The 25,703-nt window shown below is 39.1% G+C and overlaps 1 protein-coding gene across 1 annotated transcript in view; it reads right to left on the bottom strand.

Moving 5' to 3' along the window:
* LOC149289386 (protocadherin Fat 4-like) overlaps nucleotides 1-25,703 on the bottom strand; it is a 197,976-nt gene that overhangs the window by 103,107 nt on the left and 69,166 nt on the right. Inside the window, exon 2 of the mRNA XM_089490751.1 lies at nucleotides 14,168-19,224. Within this exon, the coding sequence (XP_089346877.1) occupies nucleotides 14,168-19,224 (5,057 nt within the window). The remainder of the gene's footprint in view (nucleotides 1-14,167; nucleotides 19,225-25,703) is intronic.

Here is a 25,703-nt window from a genome sequence, read left to right as displayed (position 1 = left end):
AACTAGTTAGAACTCATGTATCTGCTTATATAAAGGGCATAATTGAATATCTTAACAAAGCAGAATATACAGGAAATATTTTCCTAATCATTTAGCCCTTCCTTCAGAAAATGATACTTTGACTAATTCTTATATTTCACAAAGAAACAAATTGTTTATGAAAGAAACAGATACTTTCCCAACATTGTCTCTTTATGGATGTTATATTAAGAAATTAAATTGTAAAGAGGGGGGCATTGTTATATCTTCTTCTTGGGACGTGTGTGACCGTACAGATTCCTTTCTGGTTTGGCTACAATCACAAAAGACACAGATTTTGATCAGAACTCATAACTGAGTTTGTTTATTGTAAAAACATGCCTTTACTCAAATAACACTGGATCATGTGGCTATCTATCTAACCCAAGGGTTTCAGTGATTCTACTTGTCATTTGTGCTTAGCATAAAACGTTTATTGAATATTCCAATATTTTCTTTAGAAGTCAAACTGCATTTTCTGAAAGAAATTTTAATCAACAGGAGGTGTGATCATTACCATGCTTTTCCCAAGTTTGTTTCATAGTGTTCAACGTGCACATACATGGCCACACACGATTCTGCTTAAACGCCCTGGACTTATTCTCTGAAATTCCATAAAAATGTCCTTACGTGCAGAAGAAACAATGGTTCACCGCTAAGGCTTGGGGATAGGGGACTGCAGACACCTTGAGCCAAAAAGAAAGGACTACACACCAGCAATAACTGAAAGGCAACCATACACTCAATTTACTTGATATCTGTGGACCTGTATAATGTTGTGTCTGATGAGGATCCAGTGTCAGTGTCATCATAATCATGTGAACTATGATAGGAAACAGTGCACTCGCTGGAGCCACACACAATGCATCATTACTGTCTGCCTGCATTACCTTTACTGTCAAGGAAGGAAGACACTAGGATAAAGCTTACCAGCTGGATGACCTGTCTGGACTAACTACATGCTGCTGATAAACTGTTTTGCAAATGCATCTCATAGTCTCCATGTGCAAACATAACCGATATATTGTTATATGGATGCATATGCTGTATATATAATTTATAATTATGCACAGCAGTCGCTAGTAGAAGCCATTAAAAATACAAACTTTCAAGATATAAGAAGTCTGTAATTGCAAAGAATTCAAGTTCACACTGTAATACACACAGTGGTTCAAAGCAAGCCATGTCCTATTCACACCTGGGGATTCTCTGTACTGTTTCCCCCACCACCTGCCTGGTCATTGTATCCACATTATGCTCATCTTGTACTTTTTTCTATCTAAATCCCACCCAAGTGAAATCACCTAATGATGTCATCATCAGAATTACCAGGAAAGGGTGGCACTCTAGGCCACTAGTGTTATGTTAGATCACTTTCAGCTTAAACTTTACCCACTAAGACAACACTAAGGACTGATTGATGTTTAAGTCTTTACATCATGGTCAGTCTAGATCAGGGGTTCTCAAACTGCGGCCCTCCAGCTGCTGCAGGACTACATCTCCCATAATGCTCCTTCAGCTAAGGGGCTGGCTGAGGAGTATGGGAGATGTAGTCCTGCAGCAGCTGGAGGGCCGCAGTTTGAGAACCCCTGGTCTAGATGATGGGCTAAATGGTTCTTATCTGCCGTCAAATTCTATAAACACTTGCTCTGCTTACTTATCATGCAAGCTGTGTTATTTGCCCCCTGGTACAGCTCTCTCTACACCTCATTTTGCCCAATTACCCGATGCTTATGCAGTATAACACCTAGTAGCAGATCTACACACTTATCAGATATCTGCTAATGTCATTTGTCTACGTTCAGAAAAAAAAATAATGCAAAATTTAAGCCTGGCTAAAAAAAATAGTTCTTTTATAGCATCTTAGACAATATCAAAGGACTGAGTACTAACTCATTCCAACATCTTTGATATCCATCCCCACAACTATTATTTGGTTAAGAATTTTGACAAGAGTAAATTATGGGCTGAGGTATACTGGAAAAGAACTGGAAAGCTGATCTAATATAAATCTTTACATTCATGACTATTTTTTGCACATGGCTTTAATGTGACTAATTAGGGCTATTTTAGAATAAAAACTAATTGCACATAAAGTACTGCCCTGTAATACAATGAGCCATATTTTACACACTATATTGGCCACTTTGGAATGTATAATAGATGTAGCTGCCTGGTAGCAGCCATAAAGAAGGTGACAATTATAGCTTTAATAGAGCAGATCTATAGAACACTGGGCCCAGGAGACATTATTATGCCATAAGAACAATTATATATATCATGTGTATTTCCAGTTTTCATGCAAAAAAAAAAGTCTACAAAGTCAGTCACTGCAAACCTATAATATGCAAGTTTTGAAGCTTAGAAGGTGTTGCAAAAGTAATAATTTTAGGAAACTTTTACAATGTGTTATAACAATATAACAAAACTTCATTGTGCATTGCTGGCATTCATAACAGCAAAAGTACAACTAAATTAAGTGCCCAAAGATGTCCACTTAGGAAGGTGCTGATAATCGCTTTATGAAATACTGACATTAACGGAGCAAGTGATCCTAGTGCAGTGGAGTACATTATTTTAAAAAAAAAATAATTGAGTAACACTACATGTAGTTGCATGGGGGGGGGGGGATCTGGGAGCAAAAATGACTTAAATTATCAGATTTACAATTTTTTCCAGAAACTTAAAAAAGCAGAAAATTCAATCCTAATGTTTTTTGTTAAATAAAAAAATTCTGCCTCTCACCATATACATAATGCAAATAAATCTTGCTACAAGAACAGAAGTATACCACTACTTTTGTGTTTATATGAGGAGATTTCTCTGTGGGGTTTTTGATGTTTTCCAGCTACTCCCATAATAGGTAGTATGACATCATTGTGATTTGCACAGCTACAATATATTATCACCAGTGAGCAAATGTAGTCATAACTCCCTTTAGTCTTCAGAAAATGTGCAAAATTACATCAATTGAAGAATATAAACAAATGCTCAAAACTATGTATTTTATGTTACAGAGGTTTGAACTCTCCTTTCAACCCACCAAAAAAAAAACAATAAGTGTGACATTTACCAGATGTAAAACACTGGAAACCTAGGGAAAAGGGACAATGCATAGTAGACCATCTTAAAAATTGGGGGAAATTGTAGTTGGATATATTGTTAATTTAAACAATAAGAAGGAACTATTGTGAAATTAAAATGAGTTTATGTTAATGTCAATGTCCAGTCTTAGTAGCCAAAAATATAGGTAGCTCTTCTCCCTCTCCCCGTCTGTCCCTGCATCTCATAAGGCCGAGTGGAGTATCAGAAATCAAAGAATAAAAACATAATACTGTTGAGTGATACATGGTATTGAACCCTCTCTCCCTTACTCTGTGGTGGTAGAGACTTATTTAACTATGTGATTAACAACATTTTAAAACACCGATGTACTCAAGATACTTGAAGCTCGAAATAGAGCTTTCCGTTTACTTCTTTCTGCTCTCACAATAGTCAGAGTGGATATTATTACATACTATAATACAAAGTAAACTGAAACCACAAGCCTCAGCCTCGTTCTTCCACGTTCTTCCACTAGATGGCTTTTTTAGACCATTTGCCTTAGAAACTCTCTTGTCTACCATTTAAACGCTAGGCAACTTCTACTTGGATGAAGCTAAAGCAAAATGGTTCTTCCAGCCATAAAATAAATAAGGGTTTTAATTGAGTGAATGATAATATTATGAGAAATTTAAAAAACTAAGGATGAAAATGATAAGAAAATAAAACTTCAGTTTAAATAAAAAAATAAATATGATTCTTTGGTGTGAGTTCAAAAGTTAAATATTTTTTACATATTTAAATAATTTCAACACTAATGGTCCAAATGTGTAGCAAATATTTCGGTCACATAATTTTGTGGATGTTTTTAGTATCATGAATGGATATGTACTTACAATGTACATCATGTGCATTCCATAGGTGTATGAATCAGTGATCTCTATTGTGGATTCATTCTTAAGTGGGGTAGTGCCATTTTTTAACAAACCTCTATATAATAAAGCATTATAATTGTCATTTTTGTGTACCGAGTGCCTTCATTCCTGGCACTAGGGGTGTGAAAAATACAAAACAGTTCTCTTTAACATGAACCAATAGCAATTTCAAAAGTTGACTCTCAGGTTAATAGAGCGCAACCAATCTCCAAATTACACGCAAATCTTTCCAATAAGTGGTGTAGAAAACCACTTGCACCTGGTCTGTATCTGACACCAATTGTGTTGCTTCTAAGTTCTATTCATTCTCCATTACTTGGGTCATAAAGAATGCTGGAATCCACATAATTAAAAGTGAATCATTTCAGGTTTTGTCTGCAGTATTTTTTATGATTGAACCTGTTTTTGTTTCAGAAGGTCATAAGAATGTCATGTTAAAAATGAAAATAAATTATTTTGTGTCCAAGAAATTGCAAAGAATTTTTTCAATATAGTTGTAGTACTTTTCAACAAAGTCTATTAGTGGAACCAAGAAATATGTCATCTGACACTATTAATTCATACTAACAACTTATAGAGGAATAGAGAAGACAAAATAAACTAAAAAAATGTATATCAGATAAGGAATTTCTTATTTTAAAACCGAAAGCACTCAGCTATAAAGCTCTGCCTAATACTTTTTGAGGAATTATTATTTGTACTGAAATCTTCAAAAAATATGGTAATAATCACTATCAAAGAAGTTAGTTGGAAAAGGACACTGACTTTTCTTGAAGCATTAATTTAACCAACATAAAAAAACTCTTAAAACTATTTGGTGGAAACATTAGACTAAGTATCAATATAAAAGAACAATGTAATGTACGTAATATATCTATAGCAAGGGACTACCTTGCAAGATTATATTCCCTGGCTTTTGGTAACTAAATATCCCCAGTACTGGAAGAAATCAGTTGAAAACGAATACGGTAGATGAACACTATTTGGCTCGTGCCCTTTCTGATATTTTTAACAGGCTTCTTTTTACTGAGCCGACAGAACAAATAATAAATTATGGCAAATGATAATTAAAAAAATGTGATTAAAGAGTCGGTGTCATATATCAGACAAAAATAACAAATGCTGTACAATTTCTTCTCTGAGATGGTTTAGTCCCACTAAGCATTCGGCTTTCTAAAGATCGGAAAGTCCAGTTAGGGAAAAATGAATGAAGCACAATCCATGTTTTTACAAAATATATAACAATAAAATTGTAAAGAATAAACCACAACTGCCACTTTCACAATCCATAGGGGAAAAGGTACATATGGACCCTGCTGCCTCTTGTGGCACATGAAATAAGTGCAGCTGTTTTCGTCTTTATATTTAGGGATTCCTCAACAAAAACAGATATTCTTTAAGGTGTTTTTTTTTGTTAAATAATGGTGCACACAAGACAAATTTGCACATATCCCTTGCCATAGTATTTGCCAATGCTAGTACATATATTCATACAATTCAGAGCAGTCTGACCCTGATTTTAGGGGTGCATTAGCCACATACTTTTTTATCTTCATTGACAAAAAAACACTAATTTGTTTGTTATATATTCTACAAATAACTCAGGAATAATTCTTAGCTGTAATAGCTGATGGAGCAGAGGAGCAACAAGTACAAGACCAACTTTGGATGGGAGCTCCAATTCATTTTTAAGGTAGAGCTAAGGCCGCAACTTATGTTTCACAGGGCCCACAGGGATGTCACTAGGCCTAGTTCACCAGGTGCAGGGAGTCAAGAGTCCCACTTCTACAAAACCAGGAGCCAGGTCACCCATTTGAGAGATCATGACCCATGGTGCCCCCTGGAACAATGGGCCAGTTACAAGGGAGAACTTTGATCCAATCTTTGGCCCATTTCCACTCAGCAGAGCCAAAGGTAAATACACCAGAATGCTGCGATGGATGGTGAAATTGGCAAGGGGTGCTAACATGCAAAGTCTGATCTGAAGTTCTACTTATATTAAAACGGCCTTCAAAAGTGGTGAATTTCCCAAATGCAAGCTGTCCATTTCTGGTTTATTACTTTGGAGAAACGCTGTCTCTATGTGGTCCCTCAATGTTTTTCCATGTTAAACTTTATTTATTTTTAACATACCTAATTTATTTTACCTAACTATTATTAAACTGACCGAACCCCTAGCCAGGTCATAATAGTCCCAGACAAAAAAAAACAAATCCAGACATGAATCAGTTGTATTTTGTGTTTTAAGCAGTTTTTGTTTACCTCATTTACTAAATTACTGGCTCGGTAGCAAAACCAGAAGAAAACACAGATTTTTCACCACAGCGGGTGGTTAGAAATTGGCGTCAACTAGTGCTAAATTACAGGAAATAATTTATGGCTGTTTAGACCTACATAAGAATTTATTGCCCTGCCTTGCACTTCTGTATTCTCTCCCCATCACACGGATGAATAGTCACCATTCAGGTTTTTGAGAAATTAGGGGAATAAAAGACATTGTCTAGTGACTGGAATCCAACTTTTTAAAACCCAAATATATATTTCATTCACTCTGCAATTAAAATCACAAGAAAAAATGATACTACTTACGTATTCTTTTTGCCTATAGAATTTAGTGGGTGCATTAACCCTTTCTGCAGTATCATTATTTAAATTATTATTTACAAAATGGCAATACATTAACTCCTTCATTTATTCTGCCATACTGAAAGAGAAAAAATGGTTAATTCATTAAAATGTGATTTGTATGGGAACCCTTGTGAGGTGACACATCCTTTAATTCTTTGATTATGCATCAAGCAGGGTGACTTGCGAGCTTCTGTTATGCTACGTATACAATATAGTTAATGCATACCCTCTTTAGTAGGCTTCTGGTAGATGGTTACAAAAATAATTTGTTTTGAAAATGGTCCATTTTATATGATTATGATCCATGTTTGTAAAATAAGAGCTGAAGCGTCCACATCCTGACTTCGCTATATACATTAAGCAGGGCTAATGCTCGCCAGCACCGCCTGCAGGAAGGGCTGAGCTGGCCCTGCATTATCTGCAGTTCAAATGAAATTATATATATATATATATATATATATATATATATATGTATAAAATCACTCATGTTTTATAGATCAAATCATACTTTCTTGAGGTGGCAGACAAGCCCTGCATAATGCATAGTTAGTTAGAATGTTCCTTTAAAACTAATGCCAAAATGTACTTAAGTTGCTGTAATATTTCTAAATGATACAAAAATATTTTGAGCTAAAAAAAAAATATCAAACACACTGTAAAATCATGCTGTGAGAAGTTCTGTATATTTCCAAAATCGGACTAAAGGAACACAGATGGCTGCTACTGATAAAAGCGTCTCTTATTGTTCTCTCCACTCAGCGCTGTGGATTGATGCATTCACCCTTAATGTCCAGCCTGCTAACAAGCCTTCAAGCGGCAGAGACGGTTGCCTTTAGATAGCTCTGACTTGCACTTCCTTTCCCAGGTTAAGCTAGCGCCTTGTAGTGAGGTTACAGGATTAGGGAATCCCTGAGAACTGGGAAGCTGCAAGAAGCCAGCTCCTTTCAATATCCATGTTCAGATAAGTAGCTTAAGCATTCCTACTGTGTCAACCAGGCAGCAAGTATAACACAACTCTCATCTAGGCCCAAATGTACATATTATGCATGCTTCTTTCCCATGCCTTACAACGTTGTTGAGATTAACCCTTTGAATATATCACACGATTATCTAGAACTGACGTGGTTAACCAGTCTCACAGCATGTTCTTGTATTCAGAAAAATACAGCCGGCGGCCGCACACTGCAGATCCTGATCTGCCACTGGAGCTGCATAATTATTAAGTATTGGCCACTGGCCCACTGGGACTGCATGGTATGATATAGGCTCCATTTAATTATAATAATATAAAGGCGATTTATGGCCACCCTCTATGCTCATATTGAAAATGAATATGTTTGAGACAGGGTGACCGGATTGGCAACATTAACCTAGGGAGGGTTAGAGAAGTGCAAAATCCAGTGTAGAAAGTGTAATATAAGCCTAAAATATAGATTTTCTATAAACATCCCCAGGTAAAGCCCAGTGTGAGATCAGGATGACTTCTCCTACATAGTAATGAATGAAAATACAACTAATGACATCAAATCCAAAGCCCACGTGCACTTCCATGGTGTGGCCGACATTGGTCACTGCTTTGCCTGTTGTGACGCTATCCCCTCTGACCTCTGCTGTAAAGCCAGCCTATTATATATACAGGGTCATCTAGTACTTAATTTAAAAGCTCTCTTCCGAACGTAGTACAACTTATGTGATATGCATTAACGATTGCATCTTACCGTCTACATGTTGTCTGGCAGCAGTAATAAGAAAACACGTGTTAATAATATAATAAATGAACTGGTGTGTGCACCAAAGTACGGCTGTAATTAATCAGGAACAGCATCTCAAATATGTCTAGCAGGTTTATTACATTTCTGAATATATGGTGTGAAGCACCAAGCAGGGGCATCAAAATAAGAGCTGGTGACAATCCCCTGGCAACCTCACATCCACTGGATCTGGGAAAAACCTTAGGAAGGGATCCCAACTCATTATATTGCAGTATTGTTGAATTATTAGAGATGAAGCATTGACTCAGCATATGAGGATTAAGGGAGGGAGTTCTCTAGCATTCCAGCAATCTAAGCGACTGGTATAAGTTTGGGATTGGCTTTGTGCATGTTTTACAGCAGGGGGTTTCAGTGTGTAGCTTTCCAGCATCTCTCGAAGCACAACTCCCATGATAATCATGCTCAGCATGATGGGGTTTTGTAGTTCCACAGCAGCTGGACAACTACCTTTTGGCAACCACTGTTCTACAGGCTTCTCCTAAAAGCTATTTTACAAAAATATAGGCATACAACAAGATTTATTTTTCTTTTGTTTTTTTTTAACACATTCTTTATTAGTTTGGTTTGCTGGGCATGCTGGGATTTGTAGTATATGAAAACAGAAAATGTTGAGGTTACCTATCCCTGGTAATGACAGTAACTAAAAACCATAACTACTGCACCTTAAAAAAAGGAACATTTGAACAATCTAAAATTTTACAATAAAAGAATAGAACAATTAAACAGGAAGAGCATGGTTTCCTCTTGCTTTCTGTTTTATTACAAAAGGAAATTTTAACTCCTCCCCTACCGGAGGGTCATCTGGTATACAATGTGCTATAAGGTCAGTGAAATTTTTAGTTAAAAGTATACATACAGACTACTTTAACCTTTAGAGTGACTTGTATACCACTCTGGCACACAAAGGTTAACGCCTTCTAGTGCATGTTTGGCAAGAATGATTCGTTTGAAACCATCCTGCAAAACATAGCATGAGATTACAAATACTTTTCCAAGAGAAGGCATATTAAGAATAATACGGCAATTTTTAATACCCGGTTAAACTACAGTGGACTGCAACCACCATAACGCTCAGCCAGAGCTTGATTACTAAGGCTGCTAAGATTTGCAGTAACAGAGCAAAGGGGGTTGGGGTGAGTAGGGTTAGCCATTTAGAACTAAACACCTATGAGTTTTACTTTGCTTAATTCATAGAAGGACCTAATTAAATTAAATGTTGTTGGGGCTCTGTACACAATGTGATTGCGGAGCAAACAATGGAATGGTTCAGACGGTAGAAGCACTCTATTGGTTGCTATATTGAAGAAGCTACCCTTCAAACGTTGCACCAAAATCAGCTTAACCCCCAGTGTCTTCATTTTATTCACCGCAGAAAGCATTTGTCAGCAACCTGCCTGAATAAAACAGAATATATAGGCGTCCAGTTTTAAATAACCAATCTGACAGCTCTAGAAATCCCAGGTCTCAAACAACATATAAAATACACAGTGGTCCGCGGTTCTTATGTTAGGTCCCAAATTGGCAAGGCCTAGGCACCAGCCCCAATTAGAAGTTAATTATAATGAAAATTCTGTATATTGTTGGACTATAATTGACAAAGACTGTCCTGCAGTACAATACAAAAAGATAGCCAGTTGAATCCTTCATGTGCTAATTTTTTTTAGAGTATGTTGTATATTTTTTATATATTTTTGTATATTTTAAAGTATTCCCTGAAAGGAATAGTCTAGTATCTCACAATGCATTATACATTTTGAAGTCTTTTCTTAAAGGTGTCAAACAGCTATGATATGCGTTAAAGAGCATTTGATGGTTTGAGTGTCCCTTTAAATGTAACTAATTACTTAAATAATGTAACAGAAGATTGTATATTGTTGCCTCAATATGTAAACTATTTTGCACCTCTGGAATGTGTTAGTCACACCAAAAGGAAATCTGTGAATATAAATGCAGAATCATACTTCACATGTTCTCATATTTGTCATTTTTTGGCATAATTAACCACATCTCAGTATCACACAATTAACAGTTGCATGCATACAAGCTGGTAATTACTTTATACATATTATTATGGCATAAGCATAGTTTCATCTACTATGGTACACATAATCCTTTGTGTGTTTGAGATCTGTTAATTGGACTCTCCTGGAACTCACACCATAACAGCATTTTATTGTATTTTTGTATATATATGTACACATATATATATATATATATATATATATATATATATATAATTTGTTTCATGTAAAGGACTATATCCCAGCATTGAAGATGAGACGTGGCAAAGCGTGACAAAACAAGAAACCTAATTAATTTTTATTTTTTTTTAATTATCCCCTATCCCACTCTTATAAAGGCTGCCAAAACCAACTTCAAAGGGGAAGACTTAATAAAGAAATGGAGAGAAGCAACTGACTGGAGAGGAATAATTTGATGGATCCTGTGAATAGGAAGATGGCTTTTCCCAGCAGTATACATATAAATTGGGTCTCTGACGAGTATATATCTATAAAATCATTACATGTATTTACTTAGTTAATAAAATAGCAACATGAATTCATATCTGGGAAAACTGACAGATCTGCTTTAATTCTATAGATTTGTAAAAACTTACAACAGCTTTGATTTTTAAAATAGTCTGCATGAAAAAGCCCTGAGTCTTCTTGTATTATTATTTATTGATTACTACAGTGCCATCCTATTCCATAGCGCTGTACAATGGGAAAATAGGACAAGCAGAGCATAATTTACCATTTTGGACAGAAACAAAAGGTAAGGAGAGTTCTGCTCAAACAAGCTTACAATCTGGTACAATGGTAGAGTCAATGTAACATTGTACGAAGCACTCAATAGAACAGATACAATTTTTCAAGCAAAACACTAACTTTGTAACATGATGCTTGCAGAAAACAAAGATTCCATAGAAAATAGATTCTCAACTGGCTGTTTCTTTAACCTCTCCACTTAGTGGAAAGCAAGCTAAAAAGAATATTCAAAAATCTATCTATATCTATAATTTATACTGCTGGCATCATAATGAGTTTCAAAAGAGCATGGTATATATATATATATATATATATATATATATATATATATATATATATATATATATATATATATATATACCGTATTTGCTCGATTATAAGACGAGGTTTTTTTCAGAGCAAATGCTCTGAAAAATACCCCTCGTCTTCTAATCGGGGTCGTCTTCTAATCAGACCTCAAATAGAGGTCTGATTATGAGACTAAGATCCAGATCCCCCGCACCGCTGCAGGGGACCTGGATCCTCCTGTCTCCCCCCCCCCCCCACACTTACTTACCGGTGCTTCCTGCTGTATTGCCGGGGCAGCGGGTTGACGTCTACGCGATCCGCGTAGACAACGTCCGCTGCAGCCGGAAGGAGGTGTGGCTAGCAGCGGGGGTTGTCTGCGTCCGTCGCGGATACCTTCCCCGACTGTCAGAAATCAGAGTTCCCCGCACAGGTGCCGGAACTCTGATCTCTGACAGCCGGGAAAGGTATCCGCGACGGACGCAGACAACCCCCCGCTGCCAACTCCACCTCCTTCCGGCTGCAGCGGAAGGAGACGTCAACCCGCTGCCCCGGCAATACAGCAGGAATTTGGAAGCACCGGTAAGTGTGTGTGCGTGTGTGTGTTAAATGGGGGACATAGGGCATTTCTGGAATGCCTTATACCCCTATATGCCACTCTGGCACTTAGGGGGTTAAAAGGCATATTATGGGGCAGAGTGGCATATAGGGAGTTATAAGGCATTTCAGGAAGCAGAGTGGCGTTAAGGGGGCATTTAATAGAGCACTCTGCCTCCTGAAATGCCTTATAGAGTGCTCTATACAATGCCTTTTAACTCCCTTAATGCCACTGCCTCCTGGAATGCCTTATACCTCCCTATATGCCACTCTGCCCCATAATATGCATTTTAACCCCCTAAATGCCAGAATGGGATATAGGGGTATAAGGCATTTCTGGAGGCAGAGTGGCACATAGGGGGTCAAAAGGCATACCATGGGGCACAGTGGCATATAGAGGGTTAAAAGGCATATCATGGGCCACAGTGCCATATTGGTGTGGCAAGCCTGGGGGCAGATGTGCGTAACTGGGGGACAGGTTGGAAAATACAAGGAAATAAAAACAAAAAAAATATTTTTCTCAATCATAGCTTTTATTTAAAAAAATAGTTTACATGAATTAACATTTACTGGTAAAACTTTTTTCCTTTAGGGTCGTCTTATATTCAGGCTTTTTCTTTTTTTCCTAAGTTAATATTCAGATTTTGGGGGGTCGTCTTATAATCAGGGTCGTCTTATAATCGAGCAAATACGGTATATACACACTGTGTACATACATATATACTGTATATATATATATATGTTTATATTTTTCTTCTAAGAATATAAACTAATATTTAACTAAATTAAAAAAGTAAGTTGAAAAGAAACTTTGTTAAATCAGAAAGTGGTACAATCAATTCTACTGTAAATTGAGAATGCAGCATTTTTTTTATTGTATGTAAGAAAAGAAGCCGCTATAAACTTTAGCCTGTAGGTGCAGGATTTAATATGCTTGAATAGAAAAACATTTGGTTTTCATTTTGAGGTAAGGCATGCTAACCTGCCTGAATCATGATTTGCTTGTAGAGGGACCAGCAAGCAGTGTTACACTGGCTACTGAGGCTGACATAAGGTTTAACATTGGGCTGAAATCTGAGAATTTTAGAAAAAAAGTTAAAAAAAAATACTTCAGCACTGAAGCACTGCATGTCTAAAGCATGTCAACTGCAGAATGAGAGCCATTCAGAAATGTTTTCATTAACTACAGGGAAGGTAATCTGGTGGGGTTTTTTTCGAAAGGCCACACAACTTTTCCAATGATTTAGTGTATCCCAGGGAAAGCTGCTATTCTCACATTGAAGCAGACTGCAAAAATCACGGTGAACTATAACATTCCACATTTGCTCTATTCTGGTTTAAACAACAGAGAGTTTATAATTTCAGTGAAAGAAAAAATAATTTCAGAAAATGAAATTCTAAAAGTAGCACATTTATCACAATATCATAAAATAACATATATAGCCCATCCACTACTATCATTTTACAAAAGTATCAGTTATTTTGCAGTGCTGTTAGCTGCACGACCACAACTCCAATCACCCTCAACCATCCACACAGGGAAGTAAGTCATAGGAGTTGTGCTCTTATGTGACCAGGAGAGCAACAACTTTTCCACATTCTCTCCAAACCAAGGGTAATTAACAGCTTTTCAGTCGATGATGAGCTACAACTCCCACTATTCACAGCCAGTCACTGTCCTTTATTAGACGACCCCCCCTTTACCAATATAATGAGAATATTAACTGGAAATGTAGCACTCTAACAACTCAAACACACTAAATATTTAACAAAGGAATAAAAAAAAGTAGATGTTTCATGTCCTTTAGACAACACAGTAACTGCAGAGATTAGATACACTAGGAATCTTGAAACTTAAAAGGAACAAAGGTTCATTTACTGAGCTGTCCAGCACAAATCTGTTATTATCTCACACCTACCTATAAAATGACACGAGAAATTATCTTACAGGTAAGTGGAAGCCTGCATGTAATAGATGTAAAAAGTAAAGTAAATGTTCCAATCTGAAGCAGAGATCAGGAAAACAACTCAAACAGTGAGCTAGAAACACATATGAGCCCCACCACTGAACTTATACATATAAAAAAACATTGCCAGGTAACGAGAGTCAGGTAGGACTTACCTCTGCTCTTTGGGTCCTGGGAAAGGTGGTTTCTTTCTCAATGGCATAGACATCCACCAGGTACAGGCGAGCTCCTCTCTCACGGTCAAGCACTGCTGCAGTCTGGATAATACCTGTGCTTCTGCCTATGGTGAACAATCGTCCAACAGTCTTGCCTTCACACTTCACGGACACAATAAAGTATTCCACCACAGCCTCTGTACCACGGGGACTAGAGGCTTCAATGGAGATCACATTTGTGCCTATGGGCTCCCCTTCTTTCAAAAGAGTTATATACTTAGGCTGAGAGAACACCGGTCCATCCATTCCCTGGAGAATGACAGTTAACTCGGTTGTGCTCGCCTTCCTTTCAGCTCCTAGATCGGTGGCAGCCACTATCAGGTTGTAGACAAGATGAGATGGCACCAGAGGAGAAGCCACTCGCAGGTCTCCACTATACCTGTCCACAATAAAGGTTTCAGTGTCACCATTTATTATTTCATACTCGATCTCCCCGTTTGGACCTTCATCAGGGTCAAATGCTGTAAGGGTTGTCAGGACCGAGCCGATGATCAAGGTGGGGTCTGCGGCAAATGCATTTTGGGACACAAACATAGGGACATTGTCATTGAGGTCACTAACTAGGATAGTGACATTTTTGAAGGCATACTTTCTTGTTTCTACAGGGACCGCCTGATCACTAGCTCTCACAGTCAGTTCAAACAAGCTAGAGAATTCTCTGTCTATTTCTGCATTGCTGTAGACTGTACCTCTCACCTCATCAATAAGAAAATGACTCCCCCTTGGTTTTTGATGAATAATAGCATAGGTTAGCTGTCCATTAATATCAGCATCTGGGTCACTGGCAGTAATGGAGAGAATAGATGTACCAATGGGGACATTCTCCATGATGGATTTAAAGATGTCTCCTTCTGGGAAGCTGGGTGGGTTATCATTGAAGTCCCTGACCTGGATGACCACAGACATAGTAGAGGAACGAGGTGGTCTGCCATTGTCTTTAGCAGTGATGTTTAGTTTGAACAATGCCTGGGTTTCAAAATCCAGCTTCTTTGCAAGAAATATACTGCCTGTATTGGGACTAATGCTGAAAGTCCCATGGTTGTTGGTTCCTGTAATGCTATAGTGGACATCAGCATTGTCACCAGAGTCAGAGTCTGTGGCGGTGACAGAGGACACCAGTTCTCCAACTCTCATATTCTCTAAAACATCAACAAACAATAGAGCTTTGGGGAAAGAGGGTGTGTTATCATTTTCATCCAGGATATCAATACTTAACGTGCAAGTTGAACTCAATGGGATCTTCCCGGTATCCACAGCTTTAATAATTAGAGAGTAAGAAGCTGTGGCTTCATGGTCCAAAACACCAATTAAGGTTACTTGACCTGTAGTAGAGTCAATTGAAAAGTGATTCTCCTCATTGCCCTTCACCACTGAATAGCTTATCAAACCATTGCTCCCTTCATCAACATCAGAAGAGGAGACTCTTAATACTTGAGTCATGTTTGCAGCTAATTCTGATATACTAGCCTGATACATATCTTTAGAAAATTTGGGAGGGTTATCATTAATATCTTTAATATATATCTGCACAGTGGCTTGATCTTTCAGTGGCTTTGGCAAACCCAAATCTGTAGAGGCCACTTTGAGTGTAAATGCTGCAGCCCCTCTTTGTCTCATAAGTGCCTCTCTATCAAACTGATGAGTGCTTGTGATGACCCCTGTAACTGTATTCAGTTCAAAATCAGGTTGTAAAGTCTCAAAGGCATACATGATTTCCCCATTAGACCCAGAGTCCTTATCCACAGCAAATATTTTACCCACAAATGAGCCTCCTGGGCATTCCTCTTCGAAATAGAAAACATAATTGGTGCTGTTAAACAAAGGCCTGTTATCATTCACATCCTCCAGTATTATTGTAACATTTACTGTTGCCCTCAAGGGCTCCACTGCTCTGTCTGAAGCAGCCACTAGTAAAACATATACATCCTTAACTTCCCTATCAAGTTCACTCCTGACATACAGCTGGCCATCTGGAAATATTCCAAAAGCCTCCCCCAGATTCCCATCCAATATTGTATATGTAATTTCCCCATTTGCCCCTGAATCTTTGTCAGAAGCATGCACCTTAAAGAATCTGGAATTTACTGGTTCTGATTCTAGAAGGGTTACCTCATAGGAAAGCTGATCAAACACAGGCGGATTATCATTGACATCATGCACAGAAACAGTTAAAATGAAACCAGAAGAAAGCTGCGGTACCCCCATATCAGATGCAATAATCTCTACTTGGTATGAGCCCACATTGACATCAATTGCTCCTGTTATGCTTACAGCACCACTAACTTCATCAATATAGAACAACGCTTGAGGGTTTTGTTTCAAGCTATATCCTACCTTTCCATTGATACCCTCATCTGGGTCTACAGCCTTGGCTTGGAATATAACATGACCAGCCTTCCAGTTCTCTACCACATTAACACTTTCCACTGCATGCAGAAAATAAGGTGAGTTGTCATTTAAATCTCTGACAGTGATATTAACAATGGTCTCTCCAGTAACTGCCCCACCACTAGCTACCACTTTTAAATTATAAAAATCCTGTTCTTCTCTATCCACCACCCCTGCTGTGGTGATTAGACCTGTAAACTTGTCAATTGTGAACACTCCTTTCTGGTCACCGGTGGTGATCAGGTAAGTGATATTAGTGTTTAGATCCATGGTGGTTGCTGAAACAGACCCTACATTGTATCCCACTGCCACATTTTCAAATATAATAAAACGATAAGTCTCCTGAGTGAAAGCTGGAGGGTTATCTTGTGTGTCCAATACAGTAATGGTTACTATGGCATGGTTGTGTGATTGGAGACCCCCACCATCTGTAGCCACTACTTGTAATTGGTAAGCAGTTTTTTCCTCCCTGTCAAGAGTTGCTTTTGTCGATATTGCACCTGTTTCAGGGTGAACTTGAAATTTGGAGGTGTCTCCAGCTCTGATAGAGTATTTAATGGTCCCATTTGTGCCCAGATCTGAATCAGCAGCTGTAACAGAAACCACAAAGCTTGCAGGGGGTTCATTTTCTTGGATGTTGGCAAAGTACTGAACTGGATAGAATATGGGACTATTGTCATTTACATCCAATAAAGTAACAGCTACTTTGGCTGTGGAAGACAAGGGTGGGGTACCAAGGTCAGTTGCCTGTATTATTAGAGAGCAGTTTTCCTGCTGCTCCCTGTCCAGCTCTGAACGTGTACTGAGACGGCCAGTTAGTGGGTCAAGACGAAAGGATGCCTGGCACTGGTTTGGATTTTCAGCATCAAAGTAATAACGAATGGTACCATTGTCCCCAAGATCACCATCAATAGCCTTCAGTGTGATTAATTCACTGCCAACTGGGCAATTTTCTGGTAGTGATAGCCAGTGCTGGTCACTGGCATGTAGACCAGTAAAAGTAGGCTTCTGATCATTGACATCTAATAGGCTTACAAGAAGTGTAGCATAACTGGTTTTAGGTTGGGGCCCCTGGTCCTGTGCACTGATATTGAGAAGCAGTTGAGGGGCTGTTTCACGATCCAGCACAGATCTACTGGTTACCAGCCCACTGTGCTCACTAATAGAGAACCATCCAAAATTGTTTCCAGACACTATGGAGTATCGCAGGTTGGCATTTAGGCCCGTGTCTCCATCTGTAGCAGAAATCCCACATATGTATGAGCCAGGAGGTAAATCCTCACTAATCTCTACCTTACTATGTGGCTGGTCAAAAACTGGTGGATGGTCATTAATATCATTGACATATATCACTAAGCTGGCCACTGATGATCGTGGTTTGGGATGACCTTGGTCTGAAACACTTACAGTCAGGTTGTAAGAAGGTATGCGCTCTCGGTCCAGAGCACTAGCTACTTTGATGAGACTGAGGTTGGGAACCTTGGAAGTTTGCACCTCAAAGTGACGCTGTTCATTGCCTCCAAGAATAGCTACTGTGACATTACCATTGGCAGCAGGAGAGTCTGAGTCTGTAACAGTAAGCAAAGCCACCACTGTTCCAACTTGTGCATTCTCATCCACTGATGCATACCGGGAAGTGGCAGGGAAATAGCGGAACTTTACCACAGGGTCATTATCATTAACATCAATAAGGCGAACCAGCGCCTCTGCACGACCAGTCAGTGGTGGAGTACCCAGATCTTTAGCTTCAATGCTGAGAATATACTGTCGTCTGCTTTCATAGTCCAGTGGTTCTCTGATTGTTACCAGTCCACTTTCTGGGTCTATTTGAAAGGGAGTACCTTCTGCCAGCTGATACCTAATTGCAGCATTAAGTCCTTCATCACGGTCAATAGCTTCCAGTTTTAGTACACTTGAACCCACTGGAGCATCTTCCTCAACCTTGGCCTGATACTGAGAACTGCTGAAAACTGGTGGGTTATCATTGATATCCTGCACTGTTACATTTACTTGTAGTTGACCTATCCTTTTTGGCAAGCCTTTATCCTCTACTTCTAGGAGCAGGTAATAGCATGGAGTAGTCTCTCTGTCCAGGGGCCCCTGGGACATCAGGTGCAAGAAAGCCCCTTCCCCACTTGGATTGACTGTAATGCCCAGCTTAAATCGACCATCCTTGTTACCTGAAACAATGCGGTAGGAACGGTGATCTACCCCATTTGTGCCAGCATCTGAGTCAGTAGCAGTGTCCAGAATGACCTGTCTCCCACCTTGTGTATCTTCTTTGAAGGACACTACAATAGAGGGCTCTGGGAAAACAGGAGAGTTGTCGTTGATGTCCAGCACAGCTATGCGCACTTCTGTTGGATAGGTTGGTTGGCTGGATAGAACCACCAGGTTTATAACATCATTGGTCAGGCTTTCCCTGTCAATAACAGCAGTGGTGTGAATAGAACCTGAAGTGGCATTGATACTAAACAGGGAGTGGGATTCACTAAGCCGGTAGGTAAACCCTGGTTTGGTGTTGATGGTACCCACATAAGTCCCTGGTGGCTGTTCCTCTAGTACTTGAAAAACCTGTCTGGGTTGAGAGCTGCTCAGAGTCCCAGGCACTGACATCAAAAGTGAGAAGAACAACAATTCCATCAGTGGCAACATCTGTAAGGCTAGAATCCTTACTTGGAGAAGATTCATTTTTCTAATCCACACTTATGTGCACAAACTTTAAAAAAATCTAAAACCAGGCACACTTAATCCCCTTGGGTTAATGAGTCAAAAAAGTTATATCCAGCAGTTGCAGTGTTTTCCCCCAGGTAGCAACACCTCATTTGAAAGGAGCCAGTGATGAGGATTGTACATCCAACAGCTGGATGGGGAAGAGCATCCCGTGGCGAGATCCTAGTTCAAAGTCGGTAATACGGCTCAGAATCCAGATCGATGTAATTGGCGTCTTTTCCAAGCAGATTAAAGCGACCCGGAGACGCGCACTATGGACTAGCCAGCGATGAGTTCATGGATTCCAGTACCTTGATGCAGTTCCTAGCTGGTTATTCAAAGCTGCTTACTTCTATACACGGTACGGGCGGTCCGGCATCCCCAGCACGCATCCCCCTACTCCACATCCAAGCCCCGGATCCTGCTACCTCCTCACCTTGCCAAGTACTTCTCAGCATTCCAGCTTCAGAAGCAGGGGCACCAAGAAGCAGCCGCAGCAGCAGAAGCAGCAGATCCTCTCCACTCCTGCAACTTCGTGCTCAGGGAAGGATGCTTTTTTTTTTTGTAATCCACAAAGTGTGTGTGTGGGGGGGTCTCTGGCAGCTTCACCCCCAGCACTGCGGTCCTTTGGAAATCACGGATGACCATACAATGTCCAGTCTGCTGCTCCGGACATCTCCTGTCCTCCAAGCCTGCGCTGCCTCACTATCTCCTGGTGCCTTCTGCTCAAACAAAAAACTTTCTGCGATCATTGATCTCCCTTCACTTCAGCCAACATTCAATCGCAGACCCCCCTCCAGCTCCATCCCCCCCATGCACCGCCCAGCCACACGCCTGTCACTTCCAAGACCTCCCTCTGGCCCCAGGATTGGGCAGTAGCTACTGAAGTTGCAGCCCCTCTGTGCTTCATCAGAGGCTACCCCGGCTAACCCTACTCCCCGTGATTGGCCAGCCACACTGCTTTATCTGATCGCCAAGGGAGGCAACTCCTTGCGTTCAAGGTGGAGCAAAGACTCCGTAGTGTGTGTGTCCGCTATGCTGAAATAAGAAGGGGCAGACAGGGATGGAGGGCAGCGTGTCTGGGAATGCACAGCTTCTCAGAATTAACCCTATGACGTCTGGCTGACTATACACTGCTTTGCTCTTTGTCTTTCAGTAACTAGTGGCGTCCAATTGCTGCTAGACTGCAATTCCCAACATGCAGAGAACAATAGTAGTTGTAATAGCACTTTGAGTGGCTTGTTGCAAAATCGTGACCACAATTGACCTGATGTATTGCCACATACAGTGTTTTGTTTCACGTACATCTCATAAACAAAAAGTTTTGATGTCATCGTATAGAAGTCACACCATATAACTGCAGTGGCTTGATATGTTTACATCTCTTTGAGAATTATCTCTGTGTGATTGACATTATTTAAATGCAAAACAAATAATTAAAGCAGTATACAAGTCCAGAAACTCATGTTCTCATTTTTCCCCAGAAAAAAGGTAATAGATATGTGCTTCGATGAAAATTGTGAGCTTTAAATGTTGTTAAACAGCGCCCTCAAGTGGTAGGACGTGAACATGACTATGTAACCCAAGAATTCTACTGAAGCAGACGCGTTTACAACAAGGAAAATCTAGAAATGCCATCTGGAACTAATTAAACCCAGAATCTAATGAAATAATAGATCCTATGAGTCTCTCATAGGAATTCATTTCTATAGTTGATGATTTCATTTTTATAGAGTACCAACAAGGTGAAGTCCTAGCCAGTGCAATCTGAAACATTCATTGCTATGGTAGATAAAGTTGAGTTGTGCTAAAGCGTAAATTGGGTAAATCCAACACTGATTGCAGATGTTAGGGTTCTTCTGATCATCTGAACTACTTCCATTCTCCCAGGACATGTTTTTATGGAAAATGTTCTGCTACCTATCAAATTCACTAATCAGTGCTGATAGCTAGTACTACAAAAGGTCTGAGTTAAATTGTGAAATATCATTATGGAGCCATGGTTGATTTGCGTTTTGTGAGAAATGTGTAATACACAATGAACCATGCTGCCAAATTTATATTAAAATGTAGCACTGTGTTATCTTTTGCCTTATTGTTCCTTTGTGTGTCTGTCATTAATGATTTTTTTGGTCTAGGTTTTAGCACATTTCTGCCTAGAGGCGCTATTCCACATGCATCTACTAAAATTTGCAGTTTTGTAAATAAATGCACCATTGATTACTATTTGGAACAGGGCACTGCTACATCTAGGCAGTTGTTTGGGATGCTAATACAATATGTTATTTTATAAGTCATGTTAAGTCTGGCAACTTCAAGCCCAGTGCACAAATAGCCCAATAATATAACATATAACTTAAGTTCAAAAAAGGTTCATGATAACTTTTTTGAATACTATACTGTTCAAAAAAGTTATCATGAACCTTTTTTGAACTTATTTATTGTGGTGATGTGTCCCCTTCAAATGTTTCCTTTATTAGACTTTGTCTTTGTGTCAAGACAATACTGGCAAACAATAACTGGTTCCTTCACTCTGATGCCTACTCATTTCTAATAGCAAGAGGAGCCAATGATGTCCCTGGTGACCCTAATAGTCAGTGTGATTTTCTTTCTTACCTACCTCATTGGGTAGCAGGCTTTGTCAGATTTACTACAATCATGTTTTCCATCATTAGTTTTAGTTAATTAGTCCTGTGCAGCTATACCTTTGACTCTTATGTTTTGTGGCCATGGTATGCTACTCACATGAGTTCCACATTTTTAGTATTTGTACTCACTGATCATTCTGCACCTATTAATGTGAGCTTGGTTTATAGGAATATAGTAGAAAAATGGGCATTGGCATCCAGCCTAAGGGTGGTGAGATCATGAATGCCTTCCAGCTGTCTTCTGTCCTTAATATATTGAGACCCATTAATTCAAGAGAAGCCACTGAAAGCGGGGAGCTGTAGCGCCTAGGACAGTCTTCATTTTGCATCGACTCAACTTACATGAATTCACACTTAATGTCTCTATCCATCTTAAGTAAACCAACAGTATATTGGTCTATCCATTGTATTGCATATTCTTCATGTGGTTAATACAGTTAATTAAACATTGTGTGCTTTATTATCTCTGTAATTCATTTCATTTTAGATCACCCTTTTCTAGAACCTACGCTAGGGAAGAAACAAGGATCTCCTGTATGAATACTGGTTCCTAATGTATTTTGGGTGTTTTATACAAAAATATATGAATAAAGCACTTTCCCAGAAGCTATGAAAATCAAATTGACTCCCGGAAGTCTATACAAAATTGTCAGTCTCCGCATTAATTAATCCAGTGGCTAGCACATTGAGAAACATCCTTATAATTATTGCAGATTAACGTCTACTCTGTCTTCCATGGAACGCGTTATTATTAGAGGCATAAACCTCTTTCAGTGGGAGTTAGCTAAGGCCGCGCTCAGAGTTCTGTCAGTACAAAAGGAAATGTGTGTTCTCTTTTCTCTCTGTCTTGTACTTTTTGTATATGCCAAACACCACTGTGTCTCACCCTTTGCTGCTGGAGTAGCCTGCAGGGAAATGTATTTCTTCACCAGTGAAGGGATTAAATGACAAAATGCTTTTTGTTCAAAATGATTTTCCATACTGTTTCTGCGTGTGGGAAAACTTTGGAAAATTGGGCACGTGATAATTAAAGCTAAGGATAAATTACCAACTTCACCACAGCGAACTGGAGCCTGTTAGATGGATTATAATTACACTGCCACAGTTTAATGGACGTTTGCTATTAAGAGCGGTTTATTTTAAACAGGAAGAACAAAATAATAGGAATAACAATAACTGTTTAAAATATACATTTACTCTGGTAGACAAATATTTATGAACAAACTGGGGGTGTTAATGTTATGAGTCTGTCGGTGTAATTACCTTTGTGGATGTCTGGGACAATACATTGTTTTGTCTGTGAAATGTGGTATTGAGTTATTGAAAACAACTTCTGGATAAAAGCGAAAGTGAATAGCAACAGAAGGTTTATCACATATATCACATACAATATATCGAGGGCTGGCAACCAAACAGCCACGTAATATACCGGCCCAAAGCACATTTGGCAGACAGCACACGTAATGCTTAAAATCTGGTTCTATTCAATACACATTCACTAAAAAGAAACCACACTGGGAGGCCATGCACGGATCAAAGAATGGGTCCAGCCAGAATACAAATGATGCCTACATTTACATTAGGAGCCTTGGTGGCTATATTTGGAATCACAAAAAGATGAAACAAGGTTCTAGTTGTATCTCAGACTCTTAAACACAGAGAGTCTCAGGGAGGAATTTCTCACCTGCCCATTGCCAGCCCTTGGCTGAATATACTTTTGCTAATAAAATGTCAAGGATATTAGGCCTGTTCTTCTCATGAATGAAAGATAAATGCTTTTTCCCCCTGTTTTATCCTGTTTTACATTTTTCAGGTCCTTCAAAAGAGTTCTTGGTGTCCTCCTTGCCTGGCCAGCAGACTCTTGGGTTATGTTGTGCCTGAGAGGTTGCGTCTTGGCATCTTCTTCAAATACCCTCTGGAACTTCATCTTAGATATTCAATGTTCTCAGAGAGATTATATATACTTTGCTACTTGTTCTAGCTAAGGGAAATACTTGCATTTTGTTACTCATATGCATTATTAATATATATATATGTATGTATATATATATACATATATATATATATATATATATATAACGATGTAAAAAAATAGAGTATTGCAGAGTATGCGGTGATACCTTTTTTATTGGACTAACATAATATTAAAAAGACAAGCTTTCGGGAGTTATCCTCCCTTCATCAGGTCCGAAGCAATACTAATCAACATGATAGAGGTTACAACTTAAAACAAGTGATGGTATAAGAGAGGGGAGGGGGGGTTGAGTGGGGTGTCGTAAATAATAGGTCTGGAGGTGAGAAATGCAGAGAGGTAGAGAGATAACCCAGGGACAGAACAAATAAACTTAGGGAACCAATAACCACAGTAAAACATCAAAGATAACAGCAATTAGACACAAATTGGATGTTTAGATGAAATTCATATGAAGTTCTGGTAGTGTGTAAGGAAACCAGAATCCACATTAAGTCCCTCTTTTATGGTGTTAAAATGTGTAATCATTTTCATCTCAAATGTTTTTCTTTCCTGAGAGTCTCTGAAATTTCCTTTGAGTACTTTAATTTTTAGGTTTTGGATGGAGTGATTGTTCTGTGTGAAATGATGTCCTACCGGGGTGCAATATTTTTCTTCCTCATGGTTTTTGATGGAGCTTCGGTGCAGGTTCATTCTAAGGTGCAGTTTAAGCCCCGTTTCTCCAATGTAGCACCCTTTGTCACATGCAGAGCATTGTATCATGTACACCACGTTTGCCGATGTACATGAGTAAGAATCTTTGATGCTGTATGTTTTGTTGTTGTGACTGGCTGTGTTGCTGTCACATTTATGTTGGCAAAGTTTGCAGCGTGATTTGTTGCATGGTACAGTGCCATTCTGTGTATATATAAATATATATATATATATAACCCAGGACGGCCCATTATTACAGGTATGGGAACTCTATATCTGGCCTTATAGAAAACATTCTTAAGCCCCTAGTTATCAGCACTGAGAGCTTTATACAGGACACCACTGATTTTCTCAATAAACTGGGCCAAGTTAGTAACCTTCCTGCCAATACTATACTTGCAACCATGGATGTGGAGTCTTTATATAGCAACATCCCCCATAAAGATGGTATTGAGGCCTGCATTAAATTCCTCTCCTCCAGCAATGCCACACAAAAATATGATAGTGAAACCATCGCCAAGCTCATAGAATTCATACTGACACACAACTATTTCAATTTCTATGACACTAACTACCTACAAATGACTGGGACAGCCATGGGCACCAAAATGTCACCGCAATATGCCAACCTTTTCATGTTTGACTTGGAACAGAGATTCCGAGCCACTCACCCCCACAAACCGCATAATTATTACTGTTACATCGACGACATCTTCATAATATGGACAGAAGGAAAAGAAAACCTTTTAAAATTCCACGAATCTTTCAATTCATTCCACCCATCTATAAAACTCAAAATTAATTTCTCAAAACACAGTGTGAGCTTCCTGGACTGCACTATAACTGTCACCTCCGGCTTTCTTCACTCTTCCGTGTATAGAAAACCCACAGACAGGTACAGCTACCTTCACAATTCAAGCTTTCATCCCAAACACACTAAACAAGGTGTCATTTACAGCCAAGCCATAAGATACCACCGTATCTGCTCTGACACTAAGGACAGAGACAAACACCTGGGCGCGCTGGCAGAGTCATTTCAGAAGAAGGGCTACAAGGAAAAAAC

Source organism: Sceloporus occidentalis, unplaced genomic scaffold (assembly GCF_023333645.1).
Source record: "Sceloporus occidentalis isolate IW3139 unplaced genomic scaffold, rSceOcc1.0.p SCAF_46, whole genome shotgun sequence".
Taxonomy (NCBI): Eukaryota; Metazoa; Chordata; class Lepidosauria; order Squamata; family Phrynosomatidae; genus Sceloporus; species Sceloporus occidentalis.
Note: the sequence above shows the minus strand (reverse complement) of the source record. Positions and strands in the feature narration are given on the sequence as shown.